Source organism: Phacochoerus africanus, chromosome 3, assembly GCF_016906955.1.
Source record: "Phacochoerus africanus isolate WHEZ1 chromosome 3, ROS_Pafr_v1, whole genome shotgun sequence".
In the NCBI taxonomy this organism is placed as follows: Eukaryota; Metazoa; Chordata; class Mammalia; order Artiodactyla; family Suidae; genus Phacochoerus; species Phacochoerus africanus.
In genome coordinates, this window is record NC_062546.1 from 99745365 (window position 1) to 99762745 (window position 17381).

At 38.3% G+C, this 17381-nt stretch overlaps 1 protein-coding gene across 1 annotated transcript in view; it reads right to left on the reverse strand.

Annotated features, from left to right (window-relative positions):
- CSMD1 (CUB and Sushi multiple domains 1) overlaps positions 1-17381 on the reverse strand; it is a 1865356-nt gene that overhangs the window by 167829 nt on the left and 1680146 nt on the right. Inside the window, exons 38-40 of the mRNA XM_047772241.1 lie at positions 9615-9733; positions 5251-5320; positions 2096-2212 (exon numbers count right to left, since the gene is read on the reverse strand). Of these exons, the coding sequence (XP_047628197.1) occupies positions 2096-2212; positions 5251-5320; positions 9615-9733 (306 nt within the window). The remainder of the gene's footprint in view (positions 1-2095; positions 2213-5250; positions 5321-9614; positions 9734-17381) is intronic.

Consider the following 17381-nt stretch of genomic DNA (forward strand, 5'->3'; position numbering starts at 1 on the left):
TGAGTGAGTGAGAAACTTAAGGAAATATGCCAAACAATAGCCTTTTCAAATCACAGAACAATACAGTTGGGAAAATAAATTAATAAAATGTGTACATCCATTCATGAATAAAATGTTTCCAATGAGGTTTGAAAGGAAAGTAGAAAATATTTGGAATAATGATTTACAACCTAGCTAAATTTCACTGTTTTACTTATTTTTTATTTTTATTTTTTGCTATTTTAGGGCCACACCTGCAGCATATGGAGATTCCCAGGCTAAGGATCCAATCAGAGCTGTAGCCGCCAGCCTACACTACAGCCACAGCAACATGGGATCCCAGTTGCATCTTTGACCTATACCACAGCTCACGGCAATGCTGGATCCTTAACCCAATGAGTGAGGCCAGGGATCAAACCCTGGTTCCTAGTTGGGTTTGTTAACCGCTGAGCCATGAAGGGAACTCCATTGCTGTTTTATTTACATGTCAAGCCCTATGCTAAGTTTCTTTCCTGAGATGTTTCAGTGAATCCTCACATAACCCTGTGTGGTTATTTCATTTTAGAGACAAGGAAGATGAGGTTCCTGAACCCCTGGAGTTCACTCAGTGCAGCAGCCCAGCTAGGGTTGAAGCTGCATGGCACCCAGATTTCTCTGAATCTCTGCTTTTAATGACTAAGGTCATTTGCCTAATAAGCTTGTGACCCTCAAGATCCTATGAGCCTGTTGCAACTCCGGGGTCAGCTAAGATCCCAACCAATCCCTGACACCTGACTCCAAATACTGCACTAACCACAACCATTTCTTCAGATCTCCAGGGTAAGAAAATGGACCAGCTTTTGAGAAGAGCTGAGCTGATGCTGGCTGAAGTCAAAAGCCTCTGCCTGTCCAGCACAGACAGAATTGCTGCCTCACGTTCAGAGGGTTTATGATTAAAAAAACAAAAACAAACAAACAAAAAAAACCACTCAAAAACCTGGAAGAAACTGAGTCTCTGAGATGCTTCTGGGAATGCCCCCCTCCATTCCACACACGTGATGGTGGCCCCTTCATGGGCTTAGGGCACATGAACTTCACAGGTGTTTTCCCCAGTGGGGGCCCTTCCACACCCCCCTTTTCCCTGTGGTAACGGCCGGTCCACTATGTGTCCATATTGGCACATGTGGCCTAGGCCCGCAGGCAGATGGGTTGCTCTGCTGAGCAGGTGGATACCCTTTTTCCATGCCACCCTCCTGCTGCGGCTCCAGCCTGGCACAGGCTCTTAAGGCAAGAGCTTTGAAAACTTAGTAAAACAGAACCCTCTTCAGGGGCAACGATTTCCACTTAACACTCATTCACCATTGAACTAACATTCATTTGGTACGTAGGTATTCAGTCACGATAGGACATGCTAGGACATTCAGTGAGTCTCTAATCTGGTTCCCCCATTACAGTGGGTACTGTTAAGAAAAATCACAGGTGGGCGAAATCCAAATTAGTGGACTGAAATATCAGGAAATCATGATGCAGACAAGGAAAGGAGTGGTGGAGAAACAAAATCTCACAAAGACCGTGCATTTCTGCAGAAGGCCAGTGTGGGATTTTAGTGTACATAACAATTAAAGTTCTGAATTATTTAAGGTAGGTAACCTGAGAGTTCGCAACTAAGTATTATAAAAAGCCATTTTCATAAACCTAAATCAATGCAATGTATAATGACAAAAATTCCTAAAACAATACCAAAATGACTCATAACCTGAAAAAGCATTACCAATTGTCCAAAAGAAACAACCACCATTATTGAATTCCTGTGATGGACTATAAAAGGTGGTATTATAAATAAAGAGATTGATAATTGAATTAGAGATGCTGCATTTTGCACTTCATGTGCCTACTATATCATCATTCAGCTAATTTAATTTGCCTTGAAAAGAGCTGCATGGCTGAATTGATTTTTCAAATAACTTTCTCTTCTCAAAGTTATTCTGCCAAAGCTTTATTTAAATCTGTAAGCCACTTTCAATTAAAGACACAGTTATGTCAACAGAGTAATGCCCATTTTTTACTCAGCCTAATTCTTTCCACGATAGACATGCAGATGTTGAGTTGTGAGGAATTAAACCATGTCTTCACTCACCGTAGCCAATGGGCAAGGTGATCTTCCAGGTGCAGTCCAGGTTGTTGGGGTAGGCGCCCGGGAATCCAGGGCTCAGGATCACGCCTGCCATGCTGCTCAAGGTCCCTCCGCAGGTCGCTGTTGGAGGAACAAAGGAACAAGGGTGGTTAGTGGGTCGTGGCTTTCTAGTGAGGACAATTCATTCCATCACTCCAATGACCTTGCCACTTAGAAGCAAGTCCGCAGAAGTGACTTTGCTCCTGATTTCAGCACAAGCACAATGTGATGCCCTTTAGTTATCAAGGGTCTAGTTCTTGCTCTAGAGTGACCACTGCTTAAGAACAAAGATGGGTTATCACAATTTATCTACTTCCTGTCCACAGAGGCTCTCAGGAAATGCTTACTCAATTGGACACATTTCAGTCGAGTGTCCCACTGACTTCTGGGCTCTGAGTGGTCATATCAGTTACTGCATATTGTCAGCCATACCCTACCTTCTGGGCCAAGACAATGTCACATCAATGAATCCTCAGAACAACCCTAAAAGTTTGGTATTATTATCACCTTATTTTACAATTAAGGACAGCAAGCCTAAGGGGATTAAGAAACACACCTGGGAAAGAGCACAACCAGAATGTTGTTTCAGCTCAGTCTGGGTCCAGAACCCAAGTTTTAACCAGGGTATGAGACCTTCAGAATTCTTTCCAGGTTTGGAAGGCAGCTAACTGAAACTTCCTTCTCCCCAGGAAATCTTACATGGTGAAGGTGGGTGTGAGTATGCTTCCCACATCTGGACTTAGCTTGTTTACTCACATCCTTTGCTACTCTAGCTGAGGTTGGACGATAGAGAAACATGATTGACTTCATAGCACACGGACAAATAATATAGGTTGAAGCAGATGATATTCTAATATTTGACCATTTGTGACCCATAAAAATGGCGATTTCTTGAACTTTAAACCAATAATGCAAATGATGTCACTTCTTTCCAGGAAGTCACATTAAAAGGCCTTTTTCCTATTCTAATAATAATCTTATTAGGCTAAATAATTTTGAAAGATTCAGAGATGCCTCAAGACCTGAGACCCTGAAGATCTTATTTTTTGACATCCAGGTAGAAACATTTTATCCATTGAAAGTAAATTTTGTTGTTGTTGTTGTCTTTTTACAGTCGCACCTGCAGCGTATGAAGGTTTCCAGGCTAGGGGTCAAATCGGAGCTGTAGCCACTGGCCTACGCCACAGCCACAGCAGCACCAGATCCAAGTTGCATCTGCAACCTACACCACAGCTCATGGCAATGCCAGATACTTGACCCACTGAGTGAGGACAGGGATCGAATCTGCATCCTCATGGATACTAGTCAGATTCATCTCTGCTGAGCCATGATGGGAAACTCCTAGGGTAAATTTGACATAAGGAAAAATTTCTAAGTGTCTTATAAAGTAAACTCTAGTGAATGCAGTAATTGTTCAAGCTAGGGAATTGCAGTCTGGGTTTCAACATGTGTAAGTTAAAAATGTAAATTTACAGAATTTTAAATGTATTTTTGTGGGATGAGTGAAAAACTCTTGCAGTCTTGAACATTAACTCTGTTGCTATAAGAGAATAACCCCTTAGGTTATTTCTTTGTGGGAGACAACAACTATTTGGAAATACAGGTTCTGGTCTGCATTTCACCCACTAATCTACGGATTTTGTTGAGGATACTGGTGGGTCTGAGCAGCGAGCCTGCACGTATTTGGCAATGACATCCCTTCCTTGGGGCTCTTACAACCTACAGTGGGAGTAAACATGCAGGCCCAAGGACATGCAAGTCAATGACAGAAACACCAAAGCCAATGTGAAATAAAGGTGAGGTCTTTAGAAAGGCCATTTTGATTTTGAAAATAATTGTTACCAAAAAGAGAAAAATAAATAGGAATTACAAAATGTAAGCCTCCCTGCACAACATCTTCACAGAGGACTGAGACAGTCTTGCAGGACTAGCTGAGCCAGTGCCTGGATGAGAGAAGTCCCCTCAACATCCATGTCTATAATCAGGATGACATCATTGTCACGGAGAGGGATAAGGGGGCCTCTTCCGCCAAACAGGATGACAGTCAAACTCCTGGAATACTTAATTACCACTTCATGTCATTGTTCTATTGCTCATCTCAAAAAAAAAAATGAGAACCCATTGGACAGGCATACAAACAGAGCCTCCAAAAGATGTCTATCAATTTTTTTCCTTTGTGATATTTTAACAACTCTATCAATGGGCTTTTCTTATTTAATCTTTGCCCAATGATACCATCAAGGTTTTTCCATATCACCCTCCAGTTTTAGCCTTCTTCCTGGGGCTCACCAGTCCACCACCACTTGCTGATCTGACTTCCTGCCTCCTGCTGAGGGAACTCTCTCCATACCAGACCCTTTTTAAAACAGATAAATAAAATAGCATATTCAAAGAGTTATTGGTAAATACAGTATCGCTAAAGGACAAGGTCTTTATTTTTATAAAACAGCCAGGGATCGTGGTGTTTTACTGGGTTTATATATATCTTATTTTATGAGATTCCTGATTTGGGGGGTTGGAACATGTGGAATTTTTATCCTGGGTCACAGGCCGTGCCCTGCTGGAGGGACCCCGAGAATGCCAGCCTGGTACAGGGTCAGGGCCAGAGTCAGGCTGAAGCCCAGTCCTAAGGGACCCCTCCATAGGGTGGCCACCTTGACAGCAAATGCTTTTTTTTATATAAAATGCAAAATCCCTCCAACTTCACATCATGTGCTGGTGCCTCTGAATTTTGTTTGTGGAAATGTGATTTTCCTGAGGCTAAAGGTTTACACAGAGCCCTTTTCAGACGTTCAGACCAGCTGCATTCGTTCCTTCCCGTGAACCAATCTACTAGCTTCTGGTACATGTGCGATGTGCCTTTAGTGCCCCGAGCTAACGGCACTGCAACTAATCCCTGTCCAGGGATGCTGGGAAAGCTGAGCCACAGCAGGGGAGAAGCTGCACACCAGTCTTTGTTACACCTCTGTGACATTATGATGTTAGTACCCTGTGACAAATGCTTTGCTTTGAAAGGGATTTAAAAGTGCATTGTTTGAAGCCCCAAAGTAGCTGAAGGAGATCACTGTTCTGTTATTGGTAACACGACAGGGACACAAGGACAGATGGGGCGTCCGTACCGATGCAGAGGGGAGATGGGTAGTTCCAGCGACGCACAGTCCCTGGCATGCAGGAGATGTGGGAGCGGCCCTGCACAAGAGAAAACAAGTAACACTCACATAACTGAGCACAGAGCACTTAAGGCTTACGTGTTTGTGAGGGTAGCTGTAAGGCCTTCAGTTTTCCCTTTCATTCACAAATGTAAAAAAAAAAAAAATCAGAAACTGTGAAATCTAGTTTGCTAATGTTTACTAATGAATCTCATATTCGAAATCAAAATAGGAAAAAGAATCCATAATCTCTGTATTTCTTGTCGCTAAAAACAAAATATTGCAATGTCCCTTTCGACAGTATTTCTGCCAGGATGCTTTCCTAATGCTTAAAACATTGAACTGAATTGTTCAAAGTAAGTCTTTTTTTCCCTTTTTTCTTTCTTTTTTTTTTTTTTTTAAATCATCAAAAGTTAGAGCTTTTGGTCTGAGGCTGAAAGTGATTAGGAAATACGAGGTATTGACCTGAAGGGTGAAATGTCAGCGGTAAGTAATGTGGTCACGCAAAGGTAACTTTCACGGTTGCCTATATGGTTGACATGAAAGTCACACACTATTACGGTTCAGCAAAGCACTGGGTCAGTTCCTCCTTTATTGGAGGAAAAGGGAGACTCAATTTTCATTTTATTACCCGACAGCCTCACAGGCTGTCAAATCAACATGCCTGTGATGAAATTAATCCTCATCATTCAGCATCTCTTTATCCTTTAAATATATGAAGTTTTCAACTCTCAACTTTCAAAAATATCTGTCCTATCTATCCTTTTAACAAACAGCAGTGGGTTAAATTTTCAGTGATTTGTGCTAAAATCTCTTTTATGATGAGAGGGAGGGTATAAAAGGGCACCTCTGTGTACAGACTCTTCATTTTTACTTTTTTCCTCATGATAAGCTGGTGGTCTAATGTGCCATGCATACTTACCTTGTGAATTTCCATCTGCCAAACAAAATTGTCATAGAGGCATTTGAAAAACAAATCTTTAATTCATGTAAAATAATCCCAGCCACATTCAGAATACATCAAACATGCATTTGCTCTAAGGCAGTTATCAATGACAAACTGATTCCCCAAGCTAGGGAGATTTCATACTCAATTCACCTGCCACAAAACTCATTTTCTGTCTTCCTAATAGTTTTAAAAGTTGTTACAGTAAAGCAAGACTCTTTATACTTAAGACTTTTCCTGCCAAATTTCATGCTCTGTGTATCTGCATTCTCTGATCTATTACACTATCTTTAATAAATCTCTTTCTGAATTACGGACAAACATAAAGTACAAAAGCCTTTAAAGATATTTCTTGAAGTCTGCCATTAAATCAGTTATTACCAATCTAGGCCACATTCTGCTATTGATTTTAGCAAAGATATTTCATATTAGTGATTGCAGCTGTGATGTTATAATGGATTCAAAACAAGATAGGAATCTGTGTATTCATTTACTAGCTTAAAATGGGCATTTTCTTTTCTTTTCTCTCTTTTTTTTTTCTTTTTGCCTTTTCAGGGGCTGCACCCTCGGCATATGGAGTTGGAGCTGTAGCTACCGGCCACAGCCACAGCCACAGCAACGCAGGATCCAGGCAATGCTGGATCCTTAACCCACCGAGCCAGGCCAAGGATGGAACCTGCAACCTCATGGTTCCTAGTCGGGTTCATTAACCACTGAGGCAAGAGGGGAACTCTGGGCATTTTCTTTTTTTATCTTTTAAAAGAAGAGTTAAAAACAAGTCTAGAGAAAAGGAAACTTTAATCATGCAGATGTCAGGAACTGACTTTTGATGTGCCCTGTCCCAGCCACTTTAGGACATGTACGCAGCTCTCACTGGGCAGATGTATTTATAGACATTGATGTGTAAACCGTGCAAGGAACAATGCCTTTCATGAATAATATGTAATTGACACAAGCTGTCATTCCAAATTTATTAATGTTAGCAAAATTCTCAGTTGTTCACATTTTTTTTAAGAGTCCAGAATCCTTTTTAACTCCTCTGAATGAGAAAGAGTTGCGGCTTGTAAATGCAAAGCTTGACACTATTACAAAGAAAAGAAATGTCTTAGTTTGCATTTGAAAACCAGAGCTAAGTGGCCTGGTTGGGTCTACAGATGCCAGTGTGCAGGCTTTTATCTCCAAGCAGCAGACTAAACAATTCACTCTAAAAAACATCTTCACCAAACAACCCTTCCTATTTTCTTCCCCTAGTGCTCTGGGAATCTCACAGCAGGCCGCCAACAGTAACTGCAAAGTGACATCATAAGTGAGGAGAGGAGTTCCCGTCGTGGCGCAGTGGTTAACGAATCCGACTAGGAACCATGAGGTTGCGGGTTCGGTCCCTGCCCTTGCTCAGTGGGTTAACGATCCGGTGTTGCCATGAGCTGTGGTGTAGGTTGCAGACGCGGCTCAGATCCCGCGTTGCTGTGGCTCTGGCGTAGGCCGGTGGCTGCGGCTCTGATTGGACCCCTAGCCTGGGAACCTCCATATGCTGTGGGAGTGGCCCAAAAAATGGCAAAAAAAAAAAAGACACAAAAAAAAAATAAGTGAGGAGAAAGAAGATGACCGTGTCAAGTGTGGGATTTGGGAGAGAAGAGAGATAAAAGTGTGGGAATTTGTGAAAGAACAGAGATAACACGACATTTACGCCCATGGTTTAAGTCAATTTATAAAGAAGTAAAAAATCCCAAAAGGCATAAAATCAGCACGTCAGTAAAGAGTGAGGTGTCCCTCTAAATGAAACCCTGGGGATGTGTTGCATAATTCTTTCTACTGTAACATGTCAAACTGGGGATCTCTGTCTCAAAGAATCAGTTAAATGGCCTCAATAGGCTTGGTTAAAAGCTTGCTTCCCTGGCAGACCTTTGCAAAGCTTCTTCAGTAACTCCTATTCTACTTTCCAAATGTCTGCACACCTTTTTGCAGAGTCAAAGCAATTATTCTATTTTAACACCCAACAAGATCTATTAATGCAGGTTGTGGGTTGTTTTGATGAAGGTACTTTTATATACCAATAATTTAAAATATAGCAGTAATATTATTTATTATTATAACATTTTAATAATAAATGATTAAAATATATAATATTTTATAATTCTATAATAATAATAATAGCAACACTAGTTTTCATTTGCTGAAGTGAATCAGGTGTTGTACCGGTATATTCTCACACTTAAAACCCAGGCTGATTTCTGCATGTGGTCCTGCTAGAGCAGCCAGCTCTCTTGCTCCCACTTCCTTCATGCACTGGCTCCCCTCCCCTTCCCCATTAGAGAAAGATGTGCTTCTAGAGCTCACACTATGTGGTTGTGGGTTTTATACATGAAGCACTTGGCAGGCACACCATCAGCTTCCCGTATGTGCTGTGCTGTGCTGCTCTGATTTATCTCAATTCTGCAAGACATGTACTTCAGCACACATGCAGAAATGGAAGTATATGCAATGGTGTCATTTCTCTGCAGTATCATTGAAAGTTTTTTCTGATGATTACTCACGATTTATTTAACTTAGTTGCAGAGTACAACTAAAAAATGTTCTTGCCGTACTATCAGCTTCAGCCATGTAACAGCAGAAAGTATTCTTCTCTATTATCTGAATTAACTGAAGTGTAGAAACATAACTAAGCTTAAATATTTGTACTGAACCTTGGAATATACATGTTAGGTTTCAATATTCATTGTTGGTAGGGAGAATTATATACGAATTCTGCTAAATGACAGAGATAAACTATTCTGGGAGAAAGCTTATTTGTGGTAAACCAGAAAATAACGAACAGAAAAATGACTAGTGTTGCTACACATTGATTTATATAATGTATATTAAAACTTTTATATTAAAAACTTTTAATATAGAAATATATTAAAAGATTATAAAATCTTCTATTAATATTTCTTGAAAATTATTTGAACCTATTACTTGAGCGCCATACTACCTGGCACACAGCAAGCACTTGATTTACTAAACTATATCATGAGGACAGTTTGCAACGTGGATAAGCATGGGACTCAGAGTCCATCCAATAATCCCACTGCCAAGATAGGACTGTGAGAGAGACTGTTAATGCTCTTTGTCCTTTAGAATTTTATCTGCATAGTTATTGGGAGAATATACATTCTCAAATGAATTTATTAGGAAAATAATATGCTCCACCTTGAAAAGTTGATCTATCATTTAGAAGCTATTCCCCCTCATAATTAAATGTACCAGTGCGCCTGGTTTAAGAAGACCACTTTGATTCACAGACTGAGAGAAACCATATTAGTTCTCTTGGTGCAAATCTAGGGCTTTGGTTAAGTGAGCTCTGGTGAGCCCGTCTATTACCAGGAACTCAGATGACAACATAAAATACCTGCAGCGTGTACCCAGGCTCGCATTGAAAGGAAAGCACGTCGTTCACCATGTACCGGTCTCCTGTTTTGATGCCGTTGCTGGGAAGGGCTGGTTCTGGGCAAGCAGCGAGACCCACAGCTGTATAAAGGCAAAGACAAGCACCAACTATGTAATATACACATTATTCATATGATTTGAATAGCAAAATGGTGTTTTTCTTTCTTTTTTTCTTGAAATAGCGTATTTCTGTTGCTCTTCTCCTGTAGAAATGAACAGACTCTACCTCTCTTGTTTGTCTACCTAGAAGACTTTAAATCAGTTATGAGCTAAATCTCAAATATTAATTTATTTCATTTTCATTGTGTTGAATCTAGCACTTCTTCAAATAATAAAATTTGTTACCTCCACATTTAGTGTAAAACACTCCGATTTCAATGTATACATATTTTAAAAGGTCTTTAAACAATTATTTCTTATTATATGCAAATCTCATGATACAGCTCTCTTGTTTTTTGTTTTCCAAGAGTACTTAGCAATCTTTTTGAAAAATTTTAAGTGCAAATCTGGGAATTCTGTCCTTCTGGAAAAACGTGAGAAACAATATTTTACAGTCTCTCATTTAAAGACAACAAAAGGAGTTCCCATTGTGGCTCAGCAGGTTAAAGACCTTATGCTGTCTCTGTGAGGATTCAGGTTTGATCCCTGTCCTCACTCAATGGGTTAGTGATCCACAGTTGCTGTAAGCCGTAGCATAGATCATAGATGTGGCTTCAATTCGGTGTTGCCATGGCTGTGGCACAGGCTGCAGCTGTAGCTTTGATTCAACCTCTGGCACAGGAATGTTGCAGATATGGTCATTAATAATAATAATAAAAATAAAATAAAGACAACAAAAAAAATTCTCATCAGCAGTCTGTTCTTAGGTGAACAGGACCAATATTTACAGAACTTAAAGCTGTAAACAGGTACTTTCCTAGATGGAATTGTCTTTCCTTAGCTAAGATCCTAAGTTAAAATCCTAAAAAATTTTTGTTTAAATGCACTGTATAACATTTAAATTCAGCTTAGAATATCAGATAAATTAACTCTAAGTATCATTAACATTGATTGTTATTTTTTTAAACCTTTATCACATGAGGAGCCAAAATATGTAGTTGTGGTATTTTATAGAATCAAAAATTTATTTGAAATGATGCTAAAGTTTTGGCAATTGCTGATAACCCTCCATGATTCCAGCACATATCACTTCCCAAGTTACCAAGTACTAGTGGGTCATCCAGGGTGAGAAATGGGGGAGAAGGACTTCTTCAGAGTAGACCAGCTTAAAATTCTTCACGTCCCTTGGAACCTAGACTTTGGTTCTTGTTCATGTCACTGACATGAATGAATTAGATTCACTGACTGATGGGACTCTGAGTAATGGTGCTGGGATGGGGAAGGTGGGTAAGACCGCTCTAGGAATCACAGATCAGGTCTATGCAGCTACACAATCATGGCTCCCAGTGCACAATGAGGGTACATGCTGCCTGCCCTACCCTCAGGACTGGGAACACACCTGTGGGCACTTGCTGCAGCTGGCACATGCCCTCTGCCTGTGTGCAAGTGCCACTGTCCCATCAGACATGACTCAATAAAACACAAGGCCAGATGGTGTAATGCCTATATTGAAGAATCAATAAGATGTAACAAATTGTGAGGACATATTTATACAGTTACTCTGTTTTTTAACCAATTTATTCATTTTATTTTTTACTTATTTTCAGAGGGTATATTATTTTTGTTATTCTCACCAGTTAAGTTATTCTTTTTATTATGCTATATAAAATATTTAATGGTATATAAGGCTTTCTTCTTTATAAATTTTAGTTGCATAATATAACAATTTTACTATAATGCTAATTGTTAAAGAAAAATTGAAATGTAATAGATAATACTAAATAGTAAGGATAAGAGCCATACAAAATGGGATAAAGTATAGAATAAATTTCCTATTTGTCTCAGCGTATCTTCCCTCCACTTCTCTAGAGGGAGTCACTTAATCTGTTTCTTAAGATCCATGATATAATAATCTGTGTGAATGTAATTGTGTTTAAATGTATGTATTTTATTCTGTAAAAAAAATAAAAATAAAAAATCTCAGCATTAAAAAAAAGAACATTACAATGAATTCTAATTAAAGCAGTATTAAGGAATAAAATATGTTCAAATATGCAAAACAAACAAACACAAAAAACTACAAGGCCAGAGATTAGACTGGTAAGAGTTTCCAGATGGACAGCTGCAAGCATGAGATGCTTTTGAAGGCAGGAGCTGGTGTCATTACTCACAGAGCCCACTCACCAAGCAGCCTGGGGGTCTCTGCAGTCTGAAGAAACCAGGCAGGGGTGAAGACAACACAGTTTGCTAGTCACACTGCTGGTGGCATCATGTCTCTAAGCCTCACAAGAACCTCACAACAAGGATCCTGAATCTGACGTTAAGGATGAGGCAGAGCAAAGTGGGATGGGCAGGCTGAGTGGCCCAGATATAGGTATGCAGACCCACCTGCCCACCTGGATGAGGGAGCAGTGGTTTCCTCCACTGCCTTGCAGTCTGAAGCATGCTGGGTGTGGGGGCTGGTAAGAGATTTAGGCTTGGAGCCTCACGCCTGAACCATCAGATAAGAATCTGCCTATTAACATCACCTGGGGTGACTCTCAGGTGTTAGAATTTAAGAATCACGAGTTTGCCTCACTTTAAGCCCAAATCTGAGATGATGAAACCGAGATTTGTGCCTTTGCTTCACATCCTCATGTGGTTGTTTATTTGAGTGCATCAGGCCATAGAAATGATCACGTACCTGGGCACATAACCAAGGTGTTGGTTTTTTTTTTTTGTTTTTGTTTTTTTGCTTTTTAGGGCCACAATCAAGGTCTATGGAGCTTTCCAAGCTAGGGGTCGAATTGAAGCTGTAGCTGCTGCCCTACACCACAGCCACAGCCAAGCAGGATTCGAGCCGTGTCTGTTACCTACACCAGAGCTCATGGCAGCACCATATCCTTAACACACTGAGCAAGGCTAGGGATCAAACCTATGTCCTCATGGATGCTAGTCAGATTCGTTAACCACTGAGCCACGGCAGGAATTCCTAACCAAGGTACTTTTAAGCCATGGAACACATGGGCTCTACCTGGGATGGGCGGATGAGAAGTGTGTCATAAAATTTTTCTAAGTTGAAATAGATTTTTCCTGAAATGGCTGTATTTCAAAAACTATAAAACACCATATGCATTAAGTGGCAATATTTTTTATTCCTAGCACAGAATTTTAAGCCATTCAGGGTTTTTCATAGATGATAAAATTGCTAAATATGGAAAAATACCATCACTTACACCTTTAACTTTATTATTATGTCTAATTTATCTTTCGCTTTTATAACCTTAGAACATAAACTGTTGACAAGTTGTGGAAAAACTGGATTCTAGTATATTGTCAATGGTAACATAAAAACGTGTAGTCATTATGGAGAACAATATGGAGCTTTCTGACTGAAATATAATCACCACATGATCCAGCAATCCCACTTCCGGTATATATTCAAAAGAAGCAAAGTCAAGTGTACAGAGACAGTAAGATCTGCAGAAAATTGCATTTGGTTCATGAGGATGACAAGATTTCTGGGAGCAAATATTTTAAAATGAAAAAATAAACAAGTGATATAATGAGGAATGTTAAAAATGCTTTCTTGCTGATTCCATAGCTGAAAATGAAGTATTGAAAGATTCCATGGTGAACTGCGATCAAAACTCTCCAGGAAAGTTTTACTTCATTTTCACTTATTGCACAGGACATAAAGGATAGACAACCCTTATAAAGGAAATCCAATAGTTCGGGGAATGGAAAATAGCCCTGTCTCATTTCCCCTTCCAAAAGCCGCTTTGCTTTTTGACACTTGAAACTTTTCTCACCATCCACTTCAATCCACTTATATGACTGAAGTCCACTCCCCTGTGTCTCACGCCTTGATCAAAAGTCTGATAGGACTGAGGCTCTCATAAATGAATTAGCCAGTGGCTGGCTAAGTCACAGAGCCACGAGTCATTACTTATTCCATTTCTTGCATCTTTATTCCCTGGTTGCTTACCATGAAAAATTTTCAAGACTGGCTACAGAATAGAGAATTCTTTCAAGTTTTAACATCCAAAGGATGAATTTGATAGAATAATATCATGAATTTTAAGCTAGTGAGAAGATCCTAAATGCAAAGGAATGAATGAAAAATAGAACTATCATAATTTTCAAGTAACCACCATTTATCAATAAAGTAATATAGTTTCACGTGCATGGCTCTTTTGAAATATGTTCTCTGTAAGAACAAATACACTATACTTACCCAATATTTAGGTATAGAGGATCCAAATGTGTACAGATAATACCAGCTTAACTTCTGATTAATACTCTGCATATAATTTTTCTATATTTTAACTCAAACCCACAGTTACTCAACAATTTCACTTGTCCATAATATGTATAGACTCAGCTCACCCAAACAATATAGTATTCAATGAAAATGATCTACAAAATGATCTAAAAAATCATAATGAGTGTTGTATTATGCAGTAAATTTAGTTCCTCGCCATTCTCAGTAATATGTAGATTTCATACGGCACTCTGGCGCAGCAAATATTTCAATCAGGTTTTTCCATAAATCTGTTTGTAATCCCACATTGTAATCATCGATGATAAAGAGAAAAATACTGCTATAAATGGGAGGTAATTTGCAATAGATTCAGATAAGAAAAACACCACCACCACCAACTAACCCACAATTGAGAAAAAAAAGCAATTAAAAAGACCTACATGACTTTCATTAGCAAAGCTTATTCACCACACAGTTTTACTCATAAGATCGCAAGGTTAAGTAAAAGTCAAAAAATGCTTTATAAAAATAAATAAAAATTCCTCTTGTTTCTCTATTACTTCTTCAAATGAAAACAATGACATATTTTCAGAAATCTGAATATGTTTCTGCTGCACCACAATGGGAACCCCTACAAGGTGGGCTTTATATCGAAAAACACAAACCATAGAAATGGTCAGATGATCTAAATAGACATTTCTCCAAAGAAGACATATAGATGGCCAAAAAGCATATGAAAAAATGCTTAACATCTTTAATTATTAGAGAAATGCAAGTCTAAACTATAATGAGGAGTAACTTCACACCAGTCAGAATGGCCATCATCAAAACATCTATAAATAATAAATGCTGGAGAGGGTGTGGAGAACAGAGAACCCTCCAACACTGTTGGTGGGAATGTAAACTGGTACACCCATATGAAAAATAGTTAGAACGTACCTCAGAAAACAAAATAAAGAACTATCATATGATCCAGCAATTCTAATCCTGGGCATCTATCTGGAGAAAACCACAATTCGAAAAGATCCATGCCCTCCAATGTTCACTGCAGCACTATTTACAATAGCCAAGACATGGAAACAACCTAAATGTCTGCTGACAGAAGAATGGATAAAGAAGATGTGGTATGTATATACAATGAAATGTTACCTGGCCATCAAAAAAATGAAATGCCATTTATAAAAACATAGATGGACCTAGAGATTATCATACTAAATGAAGTCAGACAGAGAAAGATAAATATCATATGAGATCACGAAAATATGGAATCTAATAAAAATGATACAAAAGAACTTATTCACAAAACAGAAACAGACTCAAATATTTCAAGACCAAATTTATTCAAAGGGAAATGTTGTGGAGAGGGATGAATTGGGAGGTTGGGACTGGCATATATACACTACTGTATAAAGAATAAATGAGTAACGAGGACCTACTATATATCTCTTCAATACCCTGTGATAGCCTACAAGGGGAAAGACCCTCTATATATCTGCATTCGATAGATAGATAGATAGATAGATAGATAGATAGATAGATAGATAGACAGACAAAGATAGCGATACACTCTCTGGTATACCTGAAACTAATACAACATTGTAAGTCAACTATACTACAATAAAATTTATCAAAGAATTTGTGAACTTGTACTTAAAATAATACTCCTACATTATGGTCAGCTCTAGATCAACTAATATTTGAGAAAAAATTAAGTCTGAGTCAAATCAAGTATAACAGTAAAATATTTTATATTTATGAAAACCTTTTTAACTAATGACAATTAATATACTGAACTTGCAAGCATGTTAAAATAAGAAAAATAAATTTCCATTTAACTCTACGTTGTAAAGGGTAAGCATTCATTTCAAATAATGAAAGAGTTGCTATGTTTATTTTTCTCTCAATTTTTATTTTTTTTTTCATAATAACTACAAATCACTAATTCATACTCCTGTCTTTTTTCAGGATAAATACATTGTAAATGTAAATTACTGCAATATTATTGCCTCTTTCTATCACACGAGGCTGCCATGCATGGCCATAGCCTACATATTCTAGGTTCTTACCCATTTGCAAATGTTCTGTATGTTGGACATGGGAGAACAGCTTCCACATCAGACCATGTCTTCTGCTGGACTACTATTTAAAGAAAAATAGCTAATTTTCTGCTTGGAAGGACATCTGGAATCTATACTGTTCAGAAGCTTCTCTATTTTACTTGCCTTTCATGGCCCAAATGTCTTATCTCTTAGACTCCTAAATCTTGCTAATGCTAATAGGTTTCCCAGTAGTGAATGTTGAGAGGGGAAAAAAACCTATTGAGAAAGACAGTGAAATGAAAAAAGCTCTCATGCATAGGATTATTGTGGTGTTGTTTGGACTCACTGCCATATATCAGCACTAAATAGGCTTAAATAATTGTAGTAGTCTTTCACTTGAGGTCAGATATACTCATTGGGTTTATGACATTAGCTTGACATAGATACCATTAGATGAGGTATTTTATGGTTCCCTGCCGACCCAGAAATTAAGGATCTTCCAACACAGCAAGATAGAAGTACATATAAGCTCAATCATAATATGGTCTAATTTAAGAGAGAATGTTTTAGTAATGCAAAGTATGATTATTAAATGTGTTGATATATATATATACACATATATACATAAATCAGGATAAATAATTTCTATTTCAAGCAATCTCTAACTGGAGATTAATTTTTAATTAGAGGGGTTTATTCTGATAATAATGTATTTGTATCGTAAATGTATATTAAATTTACTTCTATATAATGTATCTGCAAATATCCCTGATTTCCTTTCACAGTAATGATGAAACCTATATCACTACTTTAAAGTTATGCGTATTATTAGATAAGGTAAGGAGATGATAGTTATAGATAAATGGATAGATCATTTTGTTTAAAAATGGACATTCAAGAAAAGCTTCTCCATGGTTTATCTAAATAAATACTTTTAGTATTCATCTATTCTTGAATTAGAGCAACTTTAAAACCATAAAATGATTTCCATTTCCACTTGGGATATAGAAATCTGTAAAATAAACATCACTACCATTTTAACAATAAGAAAAATCTGAACTATAAAATCATAACCTTTCTTGGACTCATCAGGGAACTGAGGTTTCAGATACTCAGGTGACATTAATTCCAAAGAATTAGTACCTTCAAGGAAAGGTGGGAAATACAAACTGTCTCTGTGACAAAACACAGGAGAAAAAGGACCAACTCACACACACAGAAAAGGACAAAGCAGCAAACATTTTAGCAAAGAGCCAGTGCCCAGCATGGGTCTCCAGTAGCTCAGAGACCTAGACAGAGAGAAGTCTACCCTCCTTCCCCAAGCTTCCACTGAGTGATTAAGAGAAAC